Source organism: Mus musculus, chromosome 6 (genome assembly GCF_000001635.26).
Source record: "Mus musculus strain C57BL/6J chromosome 6, GRCm38.p6 C57BL/6J".
Classification (NCBI taxonomy): Eukaryota; Metazoa; Chordata; class Mammalia; order Rodentia; family Muridae; genus Mus; species Mus musculus.
This window is the reverse complement of record NC_000072.6, coordinates 5786437-5804843: the sequence shown is the minus strand read 5'-3', so window position 1 is coordinate 5804843 and position 18407 is coordinate 5786437. Positions and strand designations below refer to the sequence as shown.

Genomic DNA, 18407 nt, shown 5'->3' with positions numbered 1-18407 from the left:
CTCAGCACATCTGGTGGGTGTGTCTTTTAACCAGGCATAGTGTGAGGCACAAAGTGGGGAAAGGCCACACACCCTGATCACAGGGACATCACACACACCCTGCTCACAGGGACATTACAGCCTAGGAGAGGCATGTGAAGAATCAATACCCAATAATAAAGAGTAACCAGGCATTAACAATGGTTAGAAGCTGACCCAGGGGCACACTCCTGACAGAAGGCCCGTGGAGGTGGTGGCATCTCAAAAATGGGCAAACAGCATAAACACATGCTTAGAAGCACAAGCCTTCAGGAGTGCTTGAAAAAGTCCAGAAGTCTTCGCTTTCCTTGGAAGTAAGAAGTCAGAGATAGGAAGGAGTGAAGGCATCACGTGGACAAGACAAAACCCAAGGGCCCACTTATCAGATCCCATGAAGAGGAAGTACAGAGAACCTTCAGAACTAGCAACAGGATGCAGAAGCATCTTCCTTTGTCCAGTTCAGCTGACTTCCGCCCAGCACATTAAAATATTATCACTGCCCAGTGGCCGTGCAAAACAACAGCAGTGGGGAAGAGTCAGTCAGCCATGCACGGTGCCTGTTGCTCACCAGCCTTTAACTCATCCTAACAAATACACTCAGCATTGGTTTCTGACCTCAGGACCTCATGGACAGCCAGGGAAATAATAATATGCAAAGCAGAGGCAATTTGGCAGAGAAATCATATAATACATACATACATATATATATATATATATATGTATATATATGTATATATATATATATATATATATTCATATTCTTTCCTTACTTGAAAATAAAAAGCATATGTTTAAAGCATTTCAGGGTAGACATAGCCTGCTCCTGATCAGAGTTCTCCACTCTCAATCTTTCCCTGTGACTGGTTAGGTCATTACCTATCCAGACTAGGATGGCTTAAGCTACTTGAAAGCATTGTATTGATGGAGACTCGGTTCCTAAATCTTCCTAGTTGAAATCATCTTGGGGTATTTCTCACAGCGGATCATTATGTGACTAGCTAATGCACTACGAGGAAAATGCTCATTATAGTAGAGAAAGAAGGAGGCTTAGGCTCTGGCAAATCCCGACTCCTTCCCCTGTGCTTGTTTAAGTACAATATGTTTTGTGCAGCGGGGTGAACGCACTAGCATTCCAGTCAAGGCAGAGCATATCAGTGCTCTGAAGGTGCTACTTTGAGCTACATTAATTTTCAGTCTTCAAACAATGTAAAAAAAAAACCCAGCCTTTATAAATTATGGCTAACAAAGAACTCATATGGGATTTAGATGCACAACAGTTGGCAAACATTAACCATCCAAGAGCCTTACTGTGCTGTCAAATTCAGTAGTCACCCTGCAAGGCTGTCCTTGTCATCACAACATTGTTCTGGCACCAACACTAAATTGGGCACCAACCCAAGTCTCCCATTTGGAAGGACCTCACAGCGGACTGTCCCACTGCTGACGCTTGTGCTCGCCTTTGTTGTCACTCACCTCGTAGGTGAAAGGTACACAAGCCCTGGGCACCCTCAACAGCCAGGCAGCCAAAGGTCAAGGGTTCAAGATCTGGGGTGAGTTGACAATAAAGAAGGTTTTCTCATCTACACTTGCTGAGTGTTACTGTACGCCCACGAGCTCCCGGAGGCTCTGGGAGCTGGCTTTGGGTTCAGCTCTGTATTGTGGAATGTGAACCATCACCACAAGAAAGCTCTATGGATCTTGTTAAGAAAACAGAAAGAAGTTCTGCCAATTGCTAAGAAATAAATTCCTCCTTTCCTGCTGCTTGGACCCAGCATAATGAGGGCTCCCAACCTCTCCCTGCAATAATAAAATGAACTCTCCGGGTCTCCCTTTTGATGTATTCCACGTTAGAAGTCTACAGTTGATGCCTTTTCATCCTTAATTTATCTCTCCCTGTAAACATTTCTGTACCGTTTCCAACGTCTTAAGCATACACATTCTTAAAAATAATTCACTCCTCCTATTTCACATGCATCACTTTATGTTTCGGGTCAGAGTTGAGGCTAAACAAACACACCTCTGGCTACAGTTCTGCAAATGCCTCTGGCAGCAAATTAACTCAAACAAATGTTTTGGCTGGGTAGTGAGGTTGCCTCTTAATGATCCCCCCCTTCCACACTCCCACCCCCCACCCCCCACCCCCGATTCGCTTTTGTCTGGAGGCCCAAGGACAGGGCTCCTGAAGTGTTTTCTAGCAGGGCCTTTCCTGTCAAGTTAATACACAGGTCTTCATTTGGTGGTTAGTTTGTTTAAAGTTTCACCACTAGAGGGTGCTACTTGTTTGCATCTAAAATTTGCTATTTCCTCACAGGGCCTCATAGGCTCTACAAACTTCCATTACTAAGTGAAGCTCTCCAGAAGATATGCAGGAAGCCTGAACTTCAAGGAACAAGATTTCACTTCACTTTTAAGATTATGTGTTGGACAATGCAAATGGAAAATCTCTGTCGTTGGCATAAACCGAGCTGTCCTGGTTTATGACTGTTACAGACGGAGTATGAAATGCTAATGATTTCATTATCTAGGATTTTGCTCAGTATTTACTATACAGTATCTTAACATCCAATTCCCAACCCCAGTGACACATGAAGTAAAAAGGCCATGTGCTTTGCTCTATGAGTGATCTCACTTTCTAACAATGGAACCACACCTACCCAATTGTGCTCTGATCTCTCTGATTTTTATAAAATCTTATTTCAGTGTGACACTCCTCCTTCTTTGTATGTTTGTTTATCACAGTATTGAGAACTGCCCCAGGGTTCCATGCATGCTAGATAGGCAGTCTGCCACTGAGATACGTCTCTGTCCCTCAGCATAGTTTACATCCAAGAACCATTAAGACTTACCGGCTTTAAGTTTTCTTATTGTTGTCTATGTTAGTTCCTTGTTCAGTTACTATGATAAAAAAATGCCTGATGAGACTGTTGAAGGAAGAGTGTATCTGGATTTGCAGTTGGACAACACAGTCCGTCATGGCAGAGGGGCAGTGGGAGCGGGGTCTTGAGGCAGCTGGCACAAGCAGGCAAGTGTGTGAGTGCCGGGTAGCTTTCTAAGATGGCTTTCAGGTGGCTTTCACCTTTTAACTCAGCCCAAGACCTCAGTCCAAGTAATGGTAAGTCTAGAATATATAGCAGGTCTTCCAACCTCAGGTAAATAAATCTACAACCCCCTCAGACACACCCAAAGGCTCATGTCCATCACACTTCTAATTCCAGCAAGGTAAATGTGATTAACCATCACATTGACTTTTAATGATTCTCTGAGATTTATGTACAGATTTTCCACTTGATATTTTCTGGTATGTATAGAAGAGGTATGCAATTGCATCCTCACTCATTGGCATATGGAGAATATTGCTAACCTGTGTGCTCTTATGTGAACTGCTCAGAAAATCAGGGTGCAGGAAAGGTTTCCTATAAAGGATTGGGTCCAAAATTTAGGCTTTGTGGGCCAGCTAAGGTCTCGTCCATGTCTATTCAACCAGGCCATTATAGCATGAATATTAGCCATAGGTGTATTATCTGGAACATCTGTGCCCAATAATATTCTGTTTTTAGGAAGAGGTGGTGGGCTGTAGTTTGGTGCTCCTACAAATGATGAAGTTATTTTTAATTTCTTTATTTTTATTTATATGTATGTGTGTCTGTCTGTGTGTACCATGAAAGTGTCTATTCACTACTTTTATAGTTTCCACTGTCCAGAGATAAGCACAGAAACTTGACAGGACGGTTAGACACTTGAAAGTCCATGGACCTTTGGAGGAATTCGAAGGAATTCCCTCAGCAGAGCCTTCTAACTGAGAGCCAGTGGCATCTTTGCCTTTCAGGATGTCCCTCAGGTTATATCCTATGAAGACCTCAGGAACTTGAGGTCACCGCTATTCCCTGGCAGTTTCTGCAGACAGAGCACGTAAAGAAAGCAAAGTCATTGTTTACCTTCAGACTGATGTGTTGCAAGAGGAGTCTGTGTCTCCTTGGAGTAGGATACTACTTCCCTAGGCAGGAAATCCACCTGGGTCACCTTTGACACGCCCAGCTTGTGCAGTCGTCTCCTGTAAGTAGCAGAGGGCAAATGCTTAGGAAGGCAATAGGTTTATTTCAAAAGACCTGTCAGTTCAGAAAACACAAAAAGAAACAAACCAAGATGTCCTCAGCTTCTCAGGGCAGTGTCAGGCTCAGGGCCCTGGTGTGGAACCATGGCCCTGATTGGATGTGTGATGTCATGTAAGCCTCTGTCAATGGCCCTTCCGTTTTCCCATCTGTAAAGTCTTGTTCGGACTCAGGTGAGACTTGTCTCTGGGCATCTCTGGTGATGCTCGGGTAGGATGCATAGAGGAACTTTCATTTGCAATAAAATTCTAATTTCTTAGTGTGGGAGAGTTTTTAAGTTTAAGTAAAAGAGAATTCCACCATGCCATACATGCCATAACACACTGTTTATGAAGTCAGCAACAGTGAGAGTCCTATTCTGGGCAGAATGCAACAGATTTCATTGATCCAGGAGAATAATCAATGAATGAATGAGTGTGTGTGTAAGGTGCACTAAGATAGCACAAATGAATGTAAGAATCACTGGGCGCAGACTAGTAAAACCTCATTACAATAGCCCCAAGCTATGATCACCCATGTAAGTAATCATATCTGAATATTTATGTAATGCTGCAGATGCTTCCAGATGTCTGTACACCCACTATGGCATCTGTCTCATGACATCTCGGTGAAGAGTGGAATGCCATCTTCTCTACTTTATCTAGGAAAAGATTCAGCTCCAGGGCTCAAATGCATACAATTTACAACTGGTGGAACCCGGGTTAAAACACTATTGACCCCACAACCCCATATGCTATTATTGACTTGAATCCTGGTACAATGCCTCCTCTAAGGCAAATTTCTACCTAAGCTTCTTAATGGCAACTGTGAGTCACTCCAAAACCCTGGTCCTCCTGAGTTATTCAGAAAACAGCCACCCATAGAGGCACCTCTGTCTATGGGAACACGCAGAGCGGCCCTGGCCTTGCTCTCTCTGTGTGTGCATCTTGCACAGCCACTCTGCCCTCTATGGTTCAGCCTCCCCATCTGGGAACAAATATGATGGTATCTCTGCTGGCATTCTTATTGGCAATGCACAGGCACCATGAATATGCTATTCATAAACCACATATATGTTATATACATGCATGCATACAACTTTCAGACATATATATCTTAGAATGTTTTCTTGAACTTTATTTTTAGGATACAGAGTTAGCAGCAGAGGGTCCTTGGCTGGTCTTATACCCTCCCTAAAGCTAATTTAAGGAACACACACACACACACACACACACACACACACACAGAGTTGGCTATCAATAAAAAATGACCAGGACAGGTAAAGGGCTTAGCGTCTCAAGTGAGGAGGAAAATATGAATGAGGTCTGCCTGCAGCAAAGCTCACTGTTCTGTTTAGTCACCCAATGCATCTTCCTGAGAGCCAGTAGGGCACTTATTACCACAGGGTTCAGGAGTGGACCTCCATCTCTTCAGGTCAGGGCCACCTTGATAGAGAGATCGCCCAGCTTCTAACCTTCCACCAATATGTCTAAGGCCCAGGGTTCTCCAGGCCCTGTGTAGTGACCACTACACCCACAGGCAAGGGTCTGGGAGTCTTGCTAACAGGACATGGACTTTAGGCCTATCTTGTTGGACAATCAGAAACAGGCCATCAGCATATGAAGCTAGTGCACAGTTTGATAGTCTATTTAAACCACTGAAGCAAATTCCCATAGAAACTGGGTTGACATCCCCGCTTTGGCACTTACCAACCTGAATAAACAATAGGAGAAAGATTCAGGGAAGTAGCAAGTCTTTTCAAGTCTTATTTTTCTGTCCCCCCGGCCATCCCACCCCTAGTAAATTCCAGACTGTGGAGTTAGATGAGGCTGATGTTCATAAAGTCTGTAGTTGATGCCTGGCATAGCTTGAAGCTTTTGGCTCAGGCAGCTTGGTTTCCAGGACATCATTTTGACTGATTATGATATTGCTTAACTTACGAAACTTCAGAAGAGGCAGATTCATGTATATTCTAAATTTAAGATTTTTTTAAAGTCTGTAGAGTTGATTATCCCTGGCAATAAAAATCTAAGAACTGTACTCCTACTTTCAATTTGTATTTATTTATTCATTTATTCATTTACTTTGGTAGGGGTACCATGGTATGGGGCTTGGCTGCTCCATTCACTTTTGCATTAATTAAAAATATCACTGTGAAATTTCCAAGTTTTCAAAACTTGGCTTGAATAAATGAGTTTATCTAACTAAAACAAAATATTTTCTTGTTTCAATAATTATTGAAAATTTTCAACCAGCCTCTCAGTGGTGTTGTGTTTGGGAGATCAGGGTCTTAGCTCAATCCAAGCCACCATAAACAAATACAAGCTGAACTGTCGCCATGTTGATCTCCCAGGGCACTGATCAGTTGACAGTTTGGCAAACGAGGGTTCTTGGTCCACAGAGTAGACCTGTCCCAAAGGACTGAAAACTGTAAAACCACTGCTGTAATACATCCTGAGTTATTTTAGGTAATATAGCACCCTATAAGCTCTGGATTGACAAAGCTACAGTTATAGTAAATGTGCATTTACATTAAATTACACTTCCAATAGACGTGTTCTTTGGGACAATTTTGCTGTTCTTCTGGTAACCATGTATTTATGCTAAACATTTTTGACATATCTTGTTTTATCCTGAATAAGATTGCATAACATTATTCCAGTTTCACAGATGAGCCATCGGGGTCAGTGGTGCCTATACATTACTCCTGGCTTGTAGGTGCCAAGCTTCAAGTCTACTGGACAGTAAGCCAAAGGGCTGTGTCCTTGAAACGTGTGCCACTTTGACCTTGTCTCACACCAATGGCCACACCCATTATAGCGCGGGTTTTCACAGCCTAACATTGTTTCAGTCCACTCGTATGTGTTCATTTTATAAATATGAGGTAGGATTCCTGAGAAGGGGCCTGCCTGGATTTTCACGATGCTACAGAAAGACCCTGTTTCTGAGATTAAGTAGCACATAACAGATCTCAGGAGTGAGGGGTCCAGGAAGGTTGGCCAGAAGTTGGTGCGCTTTCATAGCAAAGCCCTCTTTGTAGCTGTTTCTGCAGTGATGTCTCTTCATGGCTGGTCCTGTGTGATGCCAGACCATGCTTTATTTGGTCCAGAACACACAGCTTTGCACTGTCTTTTAATATTTAGTTTCCCCAAACTATTTCTATAACTCTATCTGGTGACAAAATAATCTTATAAGTATGCCTACCAGATAAAGGATATAATACTTTCCTTTATAAACATTAAGCAGCTGGTTCCTTTTTTTTGTTCAAAGCCTTATGAACTCATAGTTCTTTAATGCAAAGGTGTAGGGAAACTATTTAACAAATACAGGGAAAACCCACTGTCATATTGATACTACTGCTATTGTTATTCTTTTTGATTAAGCCATCATGTCCATATTGGCCATGCTGCTTCTAGAAGCTCTTTGCTGTTCCTCCATCATAGCACATCATAGCTGCTCCTCCAACATAGCACATAGCATAGCACATAGTCCAGGCACAAGGTCATTTCTACTCTAGCCCCTAGTGTACACCCTTGTATTCTCTAGTTTCCATGTCTGTCCGCTCTGACTTGGTGGGAAACTTGTTGGGATCTTCTTCACCCATCCCTGCACTATGGGGCTTACTGCAGAGTCAGAGAGAGAACATTATGAATTCAGTGCTTGAGGACAGAAAGGAGGAGTAAGAGAGAATGAAGAACAAGCACTGTGAAAATATAGGCTGAAATGGAAATGGGCTCTGCTCTGGATGTTTGTCATTTTTATTACATCACCCTGCACAGTTTCACCTTGGCAATTCTTTTTTTTTTTAAAGTGATTTTAATTAAAAAAAATCCAACAACTAAGCTAGATTTACATAGGACTTCATAGAACTATAATAAAGTAAATAATTCAAAATCACCTAAAAGGCACAATAAAGACTCATCTATCTGGATGAACTGCGGCTGTGTTTAATGAACACGGAGGGAACTCAAATAGGTGAAGCCCTGGGGCTGGTTTTCCAGATGAGCAGCACAGACAGCGTTTTGAGAGAAGACTGAAAAGCCAGTTACCACCTAAAACCCACAGCGTGAACACCTGGGGGTTAGAATCCTTCATCTGTGATTTGGAAGCCTGACCAATGTCTCCTCGTCCCCAAGAACTTCAATGGCCACTAAAGGTTGTGTTTCCCTGGCCTGGCAATATCAGAGAATGGAGAGAGATGGACTTCAGTGTATGAACAGAATCCTTTTGACTCCCCCAGTCAGCATTCCAGTTCCAGAGCACATGACTTAGTGCCCCTGAAAGAAGGAGACAGTTCTGAATCAGCCTTAAGAAGGTCTAGGAAGCAGGGCAGGATGAACAAGAGTGTAAGAAGAGGAACACTGAGTAAACCCAACTGCAGTGCACAAACTATGAATAAAGAGCTGGGATGCATTTGAATTAAAACCCCCAAGGCACCAGTGAGGCATCCTGGACACACTGAGTAGTGGGCCATGGTCTCTCCTAAGATGACGTCACATTATCCTAATGCGACACAGGGGCCACATTGTCACAAGGATGGGACTGAGGCTGGACTCCTCTCCATCCCTTTAAGTCCTTTCTGAAACATCCCTCTCTCCTGAGGAAGCTGGTTCTACAAAGCAACACTGTAGCCAACTTAGATATGTTTTTTTTTTCTTCTGAAAAGAATGCTGAAGATGAAGAATGTTGCTGTTTCAAGCTTGAGAAGGTTATTTGGTATCTCTCAGAGTGAAAAGATAACAAACTATCCACCAGCAGGACGCAATTTGCCCAGGTACTGATTTGTTAGCTGCATGTCAGGATGATCACTCTCTCATCAACCAGTGTGCCACTCCATCTGTGTTTTCAATGCTTATTGATGTAGAATGAATTAGTATATAATTTGTTTCTTCATGATGAATATACTAATGAATGCATATGCACTGTTTTAATTCACCCACCAGTGGGTAGTATTTGAAATGTCCCATGCCTAGATGTTAACAATAATGGTGCTTAATTCCCACATGCATTCTAAATATTTATCCTTATACTTAGAAATACATGTAGCTCTTACTGCTCATCAAATAAACTTCTTTTTACAACAGAAGGAGATCATTGCAAAAAAAAAAAAAACAGAGAAGAAATGCATTGTGGGATACTTAGCCCCCACTGATACAGCTATATCAGGACTCTTGAAACTAAGATTCACTGAACATTTCAGTAGAGGGAGCAAGAAGATTATACAAGCCAAAGAACCAGGAAATCTGCTGTGAGACTGTGTCTTCTAGAAACGACAGGGATGCTACACCCTAGACAGTATGGCTACCTAAGCAAGACCCCAATACTGACAATACTAATAGACATACCGGTGTAGAAGAGGGGAAATCCTGCAGGGCCTCACTTAGAGACAAGGAACTACAGACAACTAGGGATGCTGAGAATGGGAGAAATAGTCTTACCCAGCACTGAGGTCCCTAGTTGGTCATCTGGTCTCAAGTAGTTCTCTGTCTCTCTCTCTCTCTGTCTCTCTCTCTCTCTCTGTCTCTCTGTCTCTCTGTCTCTCTCTCTCTCTCTGTCACTCTCTCTCTCTCTCTCTCCCTGTGTGTGTGTGTGTGTGTGTGTGTGAGTGAGTGAGAGAGAGAGAGAGAGAGAGAACTGTTGACTGAAGCACAGAATGGCAGAATTTGGGTTACTTCTAAGATATGAAAATATCATTGATACTACATTGATAAGTTACACTGTATAGCCAGCCTGACACTCTTAGGTTCCTTTCCTCAATTCAGACATAACGAATCAGAAATATTAGTTCTGCAAAGTCTGAATTAAAAAAAAAAAACTTGAGTTCAGAAACTTTCCAAATTTTATGAACAGTGAATCACAAAGACACTGAAGAATTGTGTCAAATATGGGTTTCAGAATATTCAACAACCAGTGATCCACCAATCAGATTTCTCACTGGAAAAATTTCTGAAGGGGGTGGGGGTCAGAGGTTAGTGAATGGCATTCACTCTCCTGGAAACAGCAAAGAAGTCACTGCAGTAACAGGGCATTTCTGGAGCAAGAGGAAGCCTGAAATACAAAGAGATAAAAAGCCAGGAACAAATGTTCCCAGGGAAAAGGAGTCATTTGGCTAGATATCAAAGTAGGCCAAGGTCGTAGCATGAAAAAGAAGTCTGCATTGGCCCATGAAAATCAATTGTAACTCATTGTTTTGTTCTTGCTTAGTCACACATATGTGTCAATCTCAAGGCTGGCATTTGAAGATGCTGCCAGAGATTTGCCTATTTATCATCCTAAAAACTTTTCAAGTGTTTTTAATAGATAAACCCTCAAGGTAATGTTGATAACAGTTTACTTCGTGGGTGGAGTAGTATCCTGGAGGAGTGGCAAGGAACTACTTTTATTAGTATCATTCATTGCTACCATAAACTGTGTTTGAGCAAGGCACCATGCCAGATCGGCATGACACAAGGAGAACGAGGAGCAAGAACATATGCATCAGAGAGGAAAAAAAATCTCCAGGCTGCAAAGAGTAAATGCTAACATAAATGAGTCACCTAACTGGGAGAAGACTGCGTGGTGGGCAGATTTCTTTTTCTTTCCTTTTTTAATATTTTTATTAGGTATTTTCCTCATTTACATCTCCAATGCTAATAAAAATGGAAGACCTGATTTAGATTCCAAAGATAAGCTTGTGTAAGTAGGCCACAACTGCAGGTAGCTTATCCTGCATATGTAAAGATCCAAGGACAGAATTTACATGTTATACCAAAAGTCCAATTTTGTGAAATACAAGTATTGAATTGGGAGAGCAATGGCTTTAAGATGAATCAAGAGGACATGTTGAAGGTGGATTATTAGAGACTAAAGAACTTGGATTTTGCATAGACACTGAACAATTGTCGGAAGTTATGAAGAAATTCACAGCTGCAAAGCAGTATTTAAATCATATTAACATAACCAATATAGGAAATACAAAATCAGGAGCCAGATGTCAGGTGTAGGAAATGACCTCATCTTAGAAGCCGAGTGTGGAGAAAGAGGAGAAAAGAAAAGATCCCCAAGCAAAGTTGAAGGTTCAAGAATGGAATAGAAAATGAAACAGGGCAACAAGGCAAGGTTGGAGACTTGGTCAAAAGTGATGAGAATGGGACTCTAAAAACCAACAGAGGCTACATTAATAGCTAATGTTGCGTGGAAGGTGAAGATGGGAAGGAATGGGCTAGTGACATTTCAAGGCATCATGGTTTGTAGGAAGAGAAATGAATGGTATAACTGCAAAGACAGAGGAGTTGAAGAAGAGTTTTCTAGGTGTAAGACTTGAGCTAAGAGAAGACAAAGGTGAAAATGTAGCCCTTGACAGTCATCAACACAAGGTCACACAAGAAGATGCCACAACCATAGAAAAACAGATCATGGACCATAAAAGGTTTAAAAGAAAAACAATGAAAATAGTGCAATGAAACATGTATATTTGCTGGCATGCCATCGAGAATGTTTGTCTAGGAGGAAATTAACCCCAATTGTAACCTCTGTCTTATATTAATATCATGAAGGTGCATCAGCTATGCCGAGAAAGTCCTTAGCATCTTATGGATGTCACGTAATGTTTAAACAGCAAACACTACAAGTTCTGCTGCTTCTGCTGTAAGAGTTTACTTTAAAATTAATCAGTATTTTTTTTTACTAAAATAACTTCCTTCTGTGCTTCTGATATTCATAATCTATAATCTAAAAGAATAAAAATATGGGTCATCTAAAAAATAACAACATCAAAGAAGACACAGAGTTGAGTGGGTAGAGAGGTCGGGTGGATCTGGGAGGAGTTGGAGGTGAATGCAATCAAAATATATTATATGAAATTCTAAAAATTTAATTATTATTTTTAAATGACAAATAATTCATTTTTTTTCTTAAATACTGTGCTCTGGTAACAGTGGGTAGCAAGCTGTAACATCTTATGTGTAGATTTCCAGAGCTGGCGATAGGCTATTCCTCTGGGAGAGATGAGAACAGAAGACAGGGCACCATACCCAGAGAGTAACTGGCTCTGTGGTCGTCTTGCCACACACATAAGGATCATCTGTGCTCAGGGGAGTGCCATGTTCCTCCAAGAGAAACAGCATGAGAGTTGGCCTTATCACATCATATACAAGGATGGATTTCCATCCTTCCTATTTGCATTATAAATCATTTTGCGAAGTATTTGTTGCATTTCCACCGTATCTGCTTCTAGCTGTGCAGAGATATTAGTTTGGCTTCTGACCCATTTTTTCCTGAAAAGAAGCAAATGTCAACACTGGCTTAATGAATGGCCGTAGCCCAAAGATTTGCTTCAGATTTTGCAACTCAAGCAAACTTGGAAGACTTCGGAGTTAGACGTGAGTTAAACCATCACAGCCACGCTGGTGGAGGCTCTGCCCTCGAGCATGAGAAGTGGGAAATGCGGGGACAGTAATGATAGTGACTTGTGTTCTTTCCATATATAGATATGATATAAAGTATATTCAGGAATGACCTTTTATTTTCTTGATGACTTTGAGTAAATTTCATACCATCTGTAATATGAAGCTGTGTCATTAGAGCCTTCCAAGTAAGGCACTGAATTTCTCAGTGAGAGTGCACTTTCTCCCCCAAATGGATTCCATTTTCCTGAACCTGAAGGCAATAGGAACACTGCCCTTTTGAAGATGAACTGTTACTGCAGAACAAAAAATTAAAATAGCTTCCTGAAGATTCTTGAGTCATAAAATGAAGGCTAACAAACGTGAGCTTCTTGAGAAATGTTTGGGGGCAAATAACGATCATTATAAGAGGCAAGGAGAGTACTTCCTCCCTCTCTTGCAGCAAAGTTTTGATCAGCGCCTTTAAAGCCATATCATGAACCCTTTTGATGAGTCAATATCCATCCATACAGTTTAGATTCTTGAGTGCATTTTACTAGTTATTTTGATATGCATGTATGTGTGTTTTAAGATGCTTGTATTCCATTTTTTGTAGAAAGTACAATTGTAATTAAATGTTATTGAAGTCACAGATGTTTTCAGTTTGCTTGGGAGCTCAACCTACATGATACATAAGAAAATACCGGGTATGGTGTGATGATTTCAATAGAAAAGTCCCCCACAATGCGTTTGAATATTTTGTACAAAGGAGTGGCACTATTAGGAGGTGTGGCCTTGTTGGAGTAGGTGTGGTCTTGTAATGTAAATGTGGAGGAAGTGTGTTACTAGAAGGTAGGCTTTGAGATCTCAGAAGCTCAATACAGTTCACATCCCACTGTGGGCTGATCCAGATGTAGAACTCTCAGCTCCTTCTCCAGCACCACGTCTGCCTGCACATTGCCATACTTCTCAACATGATGATGGATTAAACTTCAGAAACTGCAAGCTGGGCCCAGTTCAATGTTTGCTTTTGTAAGCATTGCTGGGCCATGGTGTCTCTTCACAGCAATAGAAACCCTATGACATACAGTTGCATGGAAACATTGGAAACTATTTCAAGGCAGAGAGATCTAAGCAACACACAGAAGACTATTCGGCAGGACTGGGGATTGAGCTCTGAGGCAGAGCACTTGCCTAACACATATGCAGCCTGCCAGGTGTGACTGTCTGAGTTTGATACAAATTAGAAAAGGCCAATAATATGTGCTGAATAGGTCAAACTGAAGTTCGTCTTCTTTTAAATCAAAGCCTGGAACAAGTTTTTAGTTCCTCCTTAAGAAGGGGAGACCACATTCTTATTGAGACCCTTTCCCCAACTCTGCCTTTTCTTCCTCATGCTGGAGCACACTATCTACAGTCCGATCTGCAGAGGAGGCTGACACCACATAAGACCTGGCTATTGAGCTCAACAATTTGGAGCTAATTTTTGCTTATGGTGTAAGACCTTTCCCTCCCTATTCAGACTCACTCTGTTTCCATAGCAAGGGAGCTGGTTTCCCTGGAGACTGAACATCTAGTGCGGACACTTGCTCTTAAGCTCGTTTCTAAAGGCAACGTGTGCAGTGTGCTCTCTCTCCAAACTGTCCAGGCAACCACGCCCTCGTCAGTTCACTCGTTTGCTTTCCTGTGTGTGTGATGGCTGTTGCTGTGCTCAGGAGGAAACTTTATCTGCTCCCTATGTCATTTTATTCCTCCCACCATTTTTACTCTGCTTACTCTATTACAGTTGTAGTCTAAAAAAGAAGAGTTTTTAGTATATCAGCAAATATTGGCTATTGGCCTGGTTAAAACAAACAAACAGACTAAGCTCCTCTCTTTCTCTCTCTCTCTCTCTCTCTCTCTCTCTCTCTCTCTCTCATTATCTTGAAGGATTTTTTCTTTCTTTCAGTGATCACCTTTTAGATTTCTCTCTGTTGCTAGTTGATATGTGGATCACATAGCTAACAGGCAAATCTGGCACCAAGGGCAAACCATTTCTGCTTTGGTCCAAGATGGAGTTGTATGCCCAGGTATACCATTCTAGCTGAAATAATGACCAGCAGCTGTCTGAATAAAAAAAAAAAAAAAAAAAAACGTATAAGACAACAAGAAATAACAGAGATGCATGAAACAGGGGAAACACCAAGATAAGCCCCACAATTGTCCCAGTCTGTGGTCCCCATAGCACTTCCAGGCTATGGTATAGAAGCAAGGCCAGGTGGCATGCAGTATATGTGCTAGGCAGAAGAGGAAGACTCCAGGGGGACTCAGGCAATTAGACTTCACAGTCACCCACAGTCTATATCAGAAGACCACCAAGACCAAGGGAAGAGTGACCTGATTCTTGGATGATTGCTGACAGTTCTGGGTTTTCTCTGAGGACAAAAATATCTTCTCTGCTTCTGTCAGACTGCTAAGATGCCATGCAAGGCTAGATGCGTACAGGAGAACACCATACACATTATGCCTTGTTAGTAAGAACTACATGGCCAAGGGCTGCAAGAGCTCCTCTGAGCACAGTGACCTGTGCTGTAGTGCAGCAAAGCCAAGAGCAAAGTGGAAGGATCACAAGATGTAGGTCAACAACCACGTGGAGAGAGCCAAGGAGTGAACGGTGAAGCTGGGGTTCACTGGGGCAGTTTGAAGGGGAGATTACAGTATCTATGCTCTATGTTGTCTTTTGGACAGAGCTTGAGGCCAGAGTTGTCACTAGATGTTCATTCACTCTTTGGGGAAATGGATGGAGTCTATGGAAGGGAAGTGAGGCTGGGTAAGGAAGAAAAGATGCTGAATCAAAAAAAAAAAAAAAAAAAAAAAAAAGCTCCCAAAAAAATAAGTAACCCAAAAGTAAGACCTAAAAAAACAAAGCTGCTTTTAAGTAAGCAGGTGTTTTAAAAACTATTTATTGAACAAAAATTTCATAATCTAAACAGAGCAAAGATATTAGAAATAAATTGATTTAAATGAAAAAAGAACTTAGTGTGTGTTAGAGTGTGTGCCTGTATGTGTGTGCGCGTGTGCCTGAGTGTACAGCTCTGCACTATTTATATTCATGAGCTCATAGATGTCAGAAGAGGGCATCAGATCCCATAGGACTGTAGTTACAAATGGTTGGGGGCCACCATGTGGGTGCTGGAAACTGACCTGGGTGCTCTTAACCATTAAACATTCTCTTCAGTCCTCTAAATATGTTTATATTAAATCTTAATGATTTCAGGAATACAAATATAATCAATTCTCACAAAAGTAATACTCAGAGATTCTGATAGCAATAAAATAAAAGCAAACCAAAAAACCCTAAACCAAAGACATACCTGACCTGAAGGAAACCCACAGGCAGTGGTAAGGCAGGAGGCTCAGTTCCCTCCCTCTCCCTACAGAGACCTCTGATAAGCAGATTAGCCACCACCCTCTGAGAAAATACAGGAATGAGTGACAGTCTCTACACTGGAGAACTGAAAATAAGCCCACTTCAAAATCAGTGTGTTAGAAACTGTGACACAGCCTCACGTAAACCTTTCTCTGCCATCAGAAAGCAAACCTCAGCTGAGGTTCTCCTAGGGGACTAAAGGGTTTGGGCCACTGTGGCCACAGAGGGAGGAAAAGCAGCTTTAAACCAAGTACTCAGATCTCTTCCTCTATCTTTGTCCTGGCTCAGCAGAGAGCAACAGGCCATAAAGATGAATCCCTGCCTTTACCTGGGAAGGAGAAGATTGGACATCAAATATCTGACCTTTTTAGCTGCTGCCCGAGAGTCTGGCTTTTAACTTCCTTGTATCCAAAGGCTAACAGAAAGACAAGTCAGTATTCTGGAAGTATGGACCCACTCCAGGCTTTCCACAACGACCTTTCTTCTAATGATATAAATAAGACTTGGTCTTCTAACCGGAAGTAAATAAATTCTGCAATAAGCATTGCTCTTCCAGCTATTTGGAAATCTAACTCTAAGCTGTCTATTCTGGGAGCTGGAGGGCTAGACAATCATTTCCTAGTACTGAGGTCTACAGAGAACAAAATGGGGATTCTGAGCCGCTCTGGGGGCCTCACACTGACTCTAGCTCTCTTGCTTTAGCAGGAAGGCCTAGTTCATTCACAGAAAGAGCCATACTGCATGCTTCCTTTCATGCCTTTTCCAGCTGCTGCTGGTGAAGGGCTCACTGGTTTCTTGGGTCTGATAGATAGGAAATGCTAGTCCCTGGAATGGAATGAATGTGTGGATATTTCCTGTGTGAACCAACTCCACAGCTGAAGTCAGCAATCAAGTCTGTTCTCTAGGATCGTTCTAGAAGAGTCAGGTCCCCATCTAGCCCCCCACGTCTGTTTGCTATCACAGAGACTGGCCTCTACCTTGCCTGTGTCTGAAAGCTGTTGGGGGCTGACTTCACTCAGCTCCTGTAGACTGCAGAGGATAATGAAGATACTTAAAAGTGAATGCCATTTAAACAAGCAGAAAGTAATCTACCACAGAGTCTTTTCTTAGCGTCTGGTAGAGCTAGTGGGTATTAGATGCCAGTGCCTAGATTTATCTTACAGACAGAAGGGCTCACACCACATGTCAAGCAACCCAACTTCTCCAGCTGCCCTGGGAAGCACTGGTTCCCATCTCACTTGTGTCAGGGTGCACGTGGGACTTAGTGTTTTCTAGCCTCCAGGGAACCACAAAGGAAAATAGATGTCTGCCTGTATAACCACTGAGGTCTTGGAGTACCCAGGATCCCTAGGTGAGGTGATGAGAGAACATCTCCTCTCAGGGAAAATCTGAGGGGAATCTCAAGAAGTGCTGCTTTGCCTAATGTGCCAAAACCAGTGAGCTAAGGGAAATGGAGAGAGAAGGAAATACATTTTCCACAAAAGAACAACCCGAATCTGCAGAAGCAACACCACTGACATGGAGACATATGTCTTACTCAGTGGAGGATTGAAAATGTCAGTCATGGAGATGACAACGAGGCTGAGGGTCCAGTGCTTTCAAGGTAAGTAGTACAAATCTACTATATGCTAGGAAACTCAATGAAGAGACAGAAATTATGAAAGGGACCAACTATATACACCATAGAACTGAATGACACATTCTGAACTGAAAAACAGTTAACCTGATCAAGCAAAAATTGTTAGGGAATTGAAGACAGTTTACTGAAAAAAAAAATGCCCATAGAGGAGGAGAAGGAGGAGGAGGGGGAGAGGAGGAGGAATAGGGGAAGGAGGAGGAGGAGGAGGAGGAGGAGGAGGAGGAAGAGGAGGAGGAAGAGGAGGGAGAGGAGGAGGAGGAGGGAGAGGAGGAGGAGGAGAAGGAGGAGGAGGGGGAGAGGAAGAGGAGGAGGAGGAAGAGGAGGAGGAGGAGGAGGAGGAGGGACAGGATTACACAGATAGAAATACAGGCCTATACAAAGGAATGAAGAACAGTAAAAAAAAAAAAAAACTGAACTGTGTGGATGAACACTACGTTTGTCCCTGAAGTCTCTTTTCAAAGATCATCAGCCGAATAAAAGAGCAAATGGATTGTATACTTCATAACACATACAAAAAGTGAAACATTTAGTAATAATAGAGCAAAGGTCAAGAGGAGAGAGATAGACATGGAAGTATCCTCTGTCTCCACTTTAAGAAGTCAGCCCAAACAAATGCAAATTAAATACAAAATAAGTAGAAGAAATGAAATTATTAAATCCAAGCAGTGGTAGAAGACACTTTTGGAGGGTGACAACTGTTTGCTTTCCTGATGGCAGTGACAGTTTGATAAGCATGTAAGCATGCCAAACACCAATTTCAATAGCTCATGTATAGTATTTTTTGTCAGTTAGATTTCAGTACAGCTCTTAAGTGAAGACACCGAGAAAATTACAGACTTTAAGTTGAGGAAATAAAACTGTCTCAAGAAAAATCTTCTTGCCTGTGGAAC

At 42.0% G+C, this 18407-nt stretch overlaps 1 protein-coding gene across 9 annotated transcripts in view; it reads right to left on the bottom strand.

The window, feature by feature from the left end:
* Nucleotides 1–18407, bottom strand: part of Dync1i1 (dynein cytoplasmic 1 intermediate chain 1) — a 302440-nt gene that overhangs the window by 223196 nt on the left and 60837 nt on the right. For all 9 annotated transcript variants that reach the window (XM_006504982.4, NM_001191023.1, NM_010063.4 and 6 more), the window contains one exon: nt 3954–4069. In XM_006504982.4, the coding sequence (XP_006505045.1) occupies nt 3954–4069 (116 nt within the window). The remainder of the gene's footprint in view (nt 1–3953; nt 4070–18407) is intronic.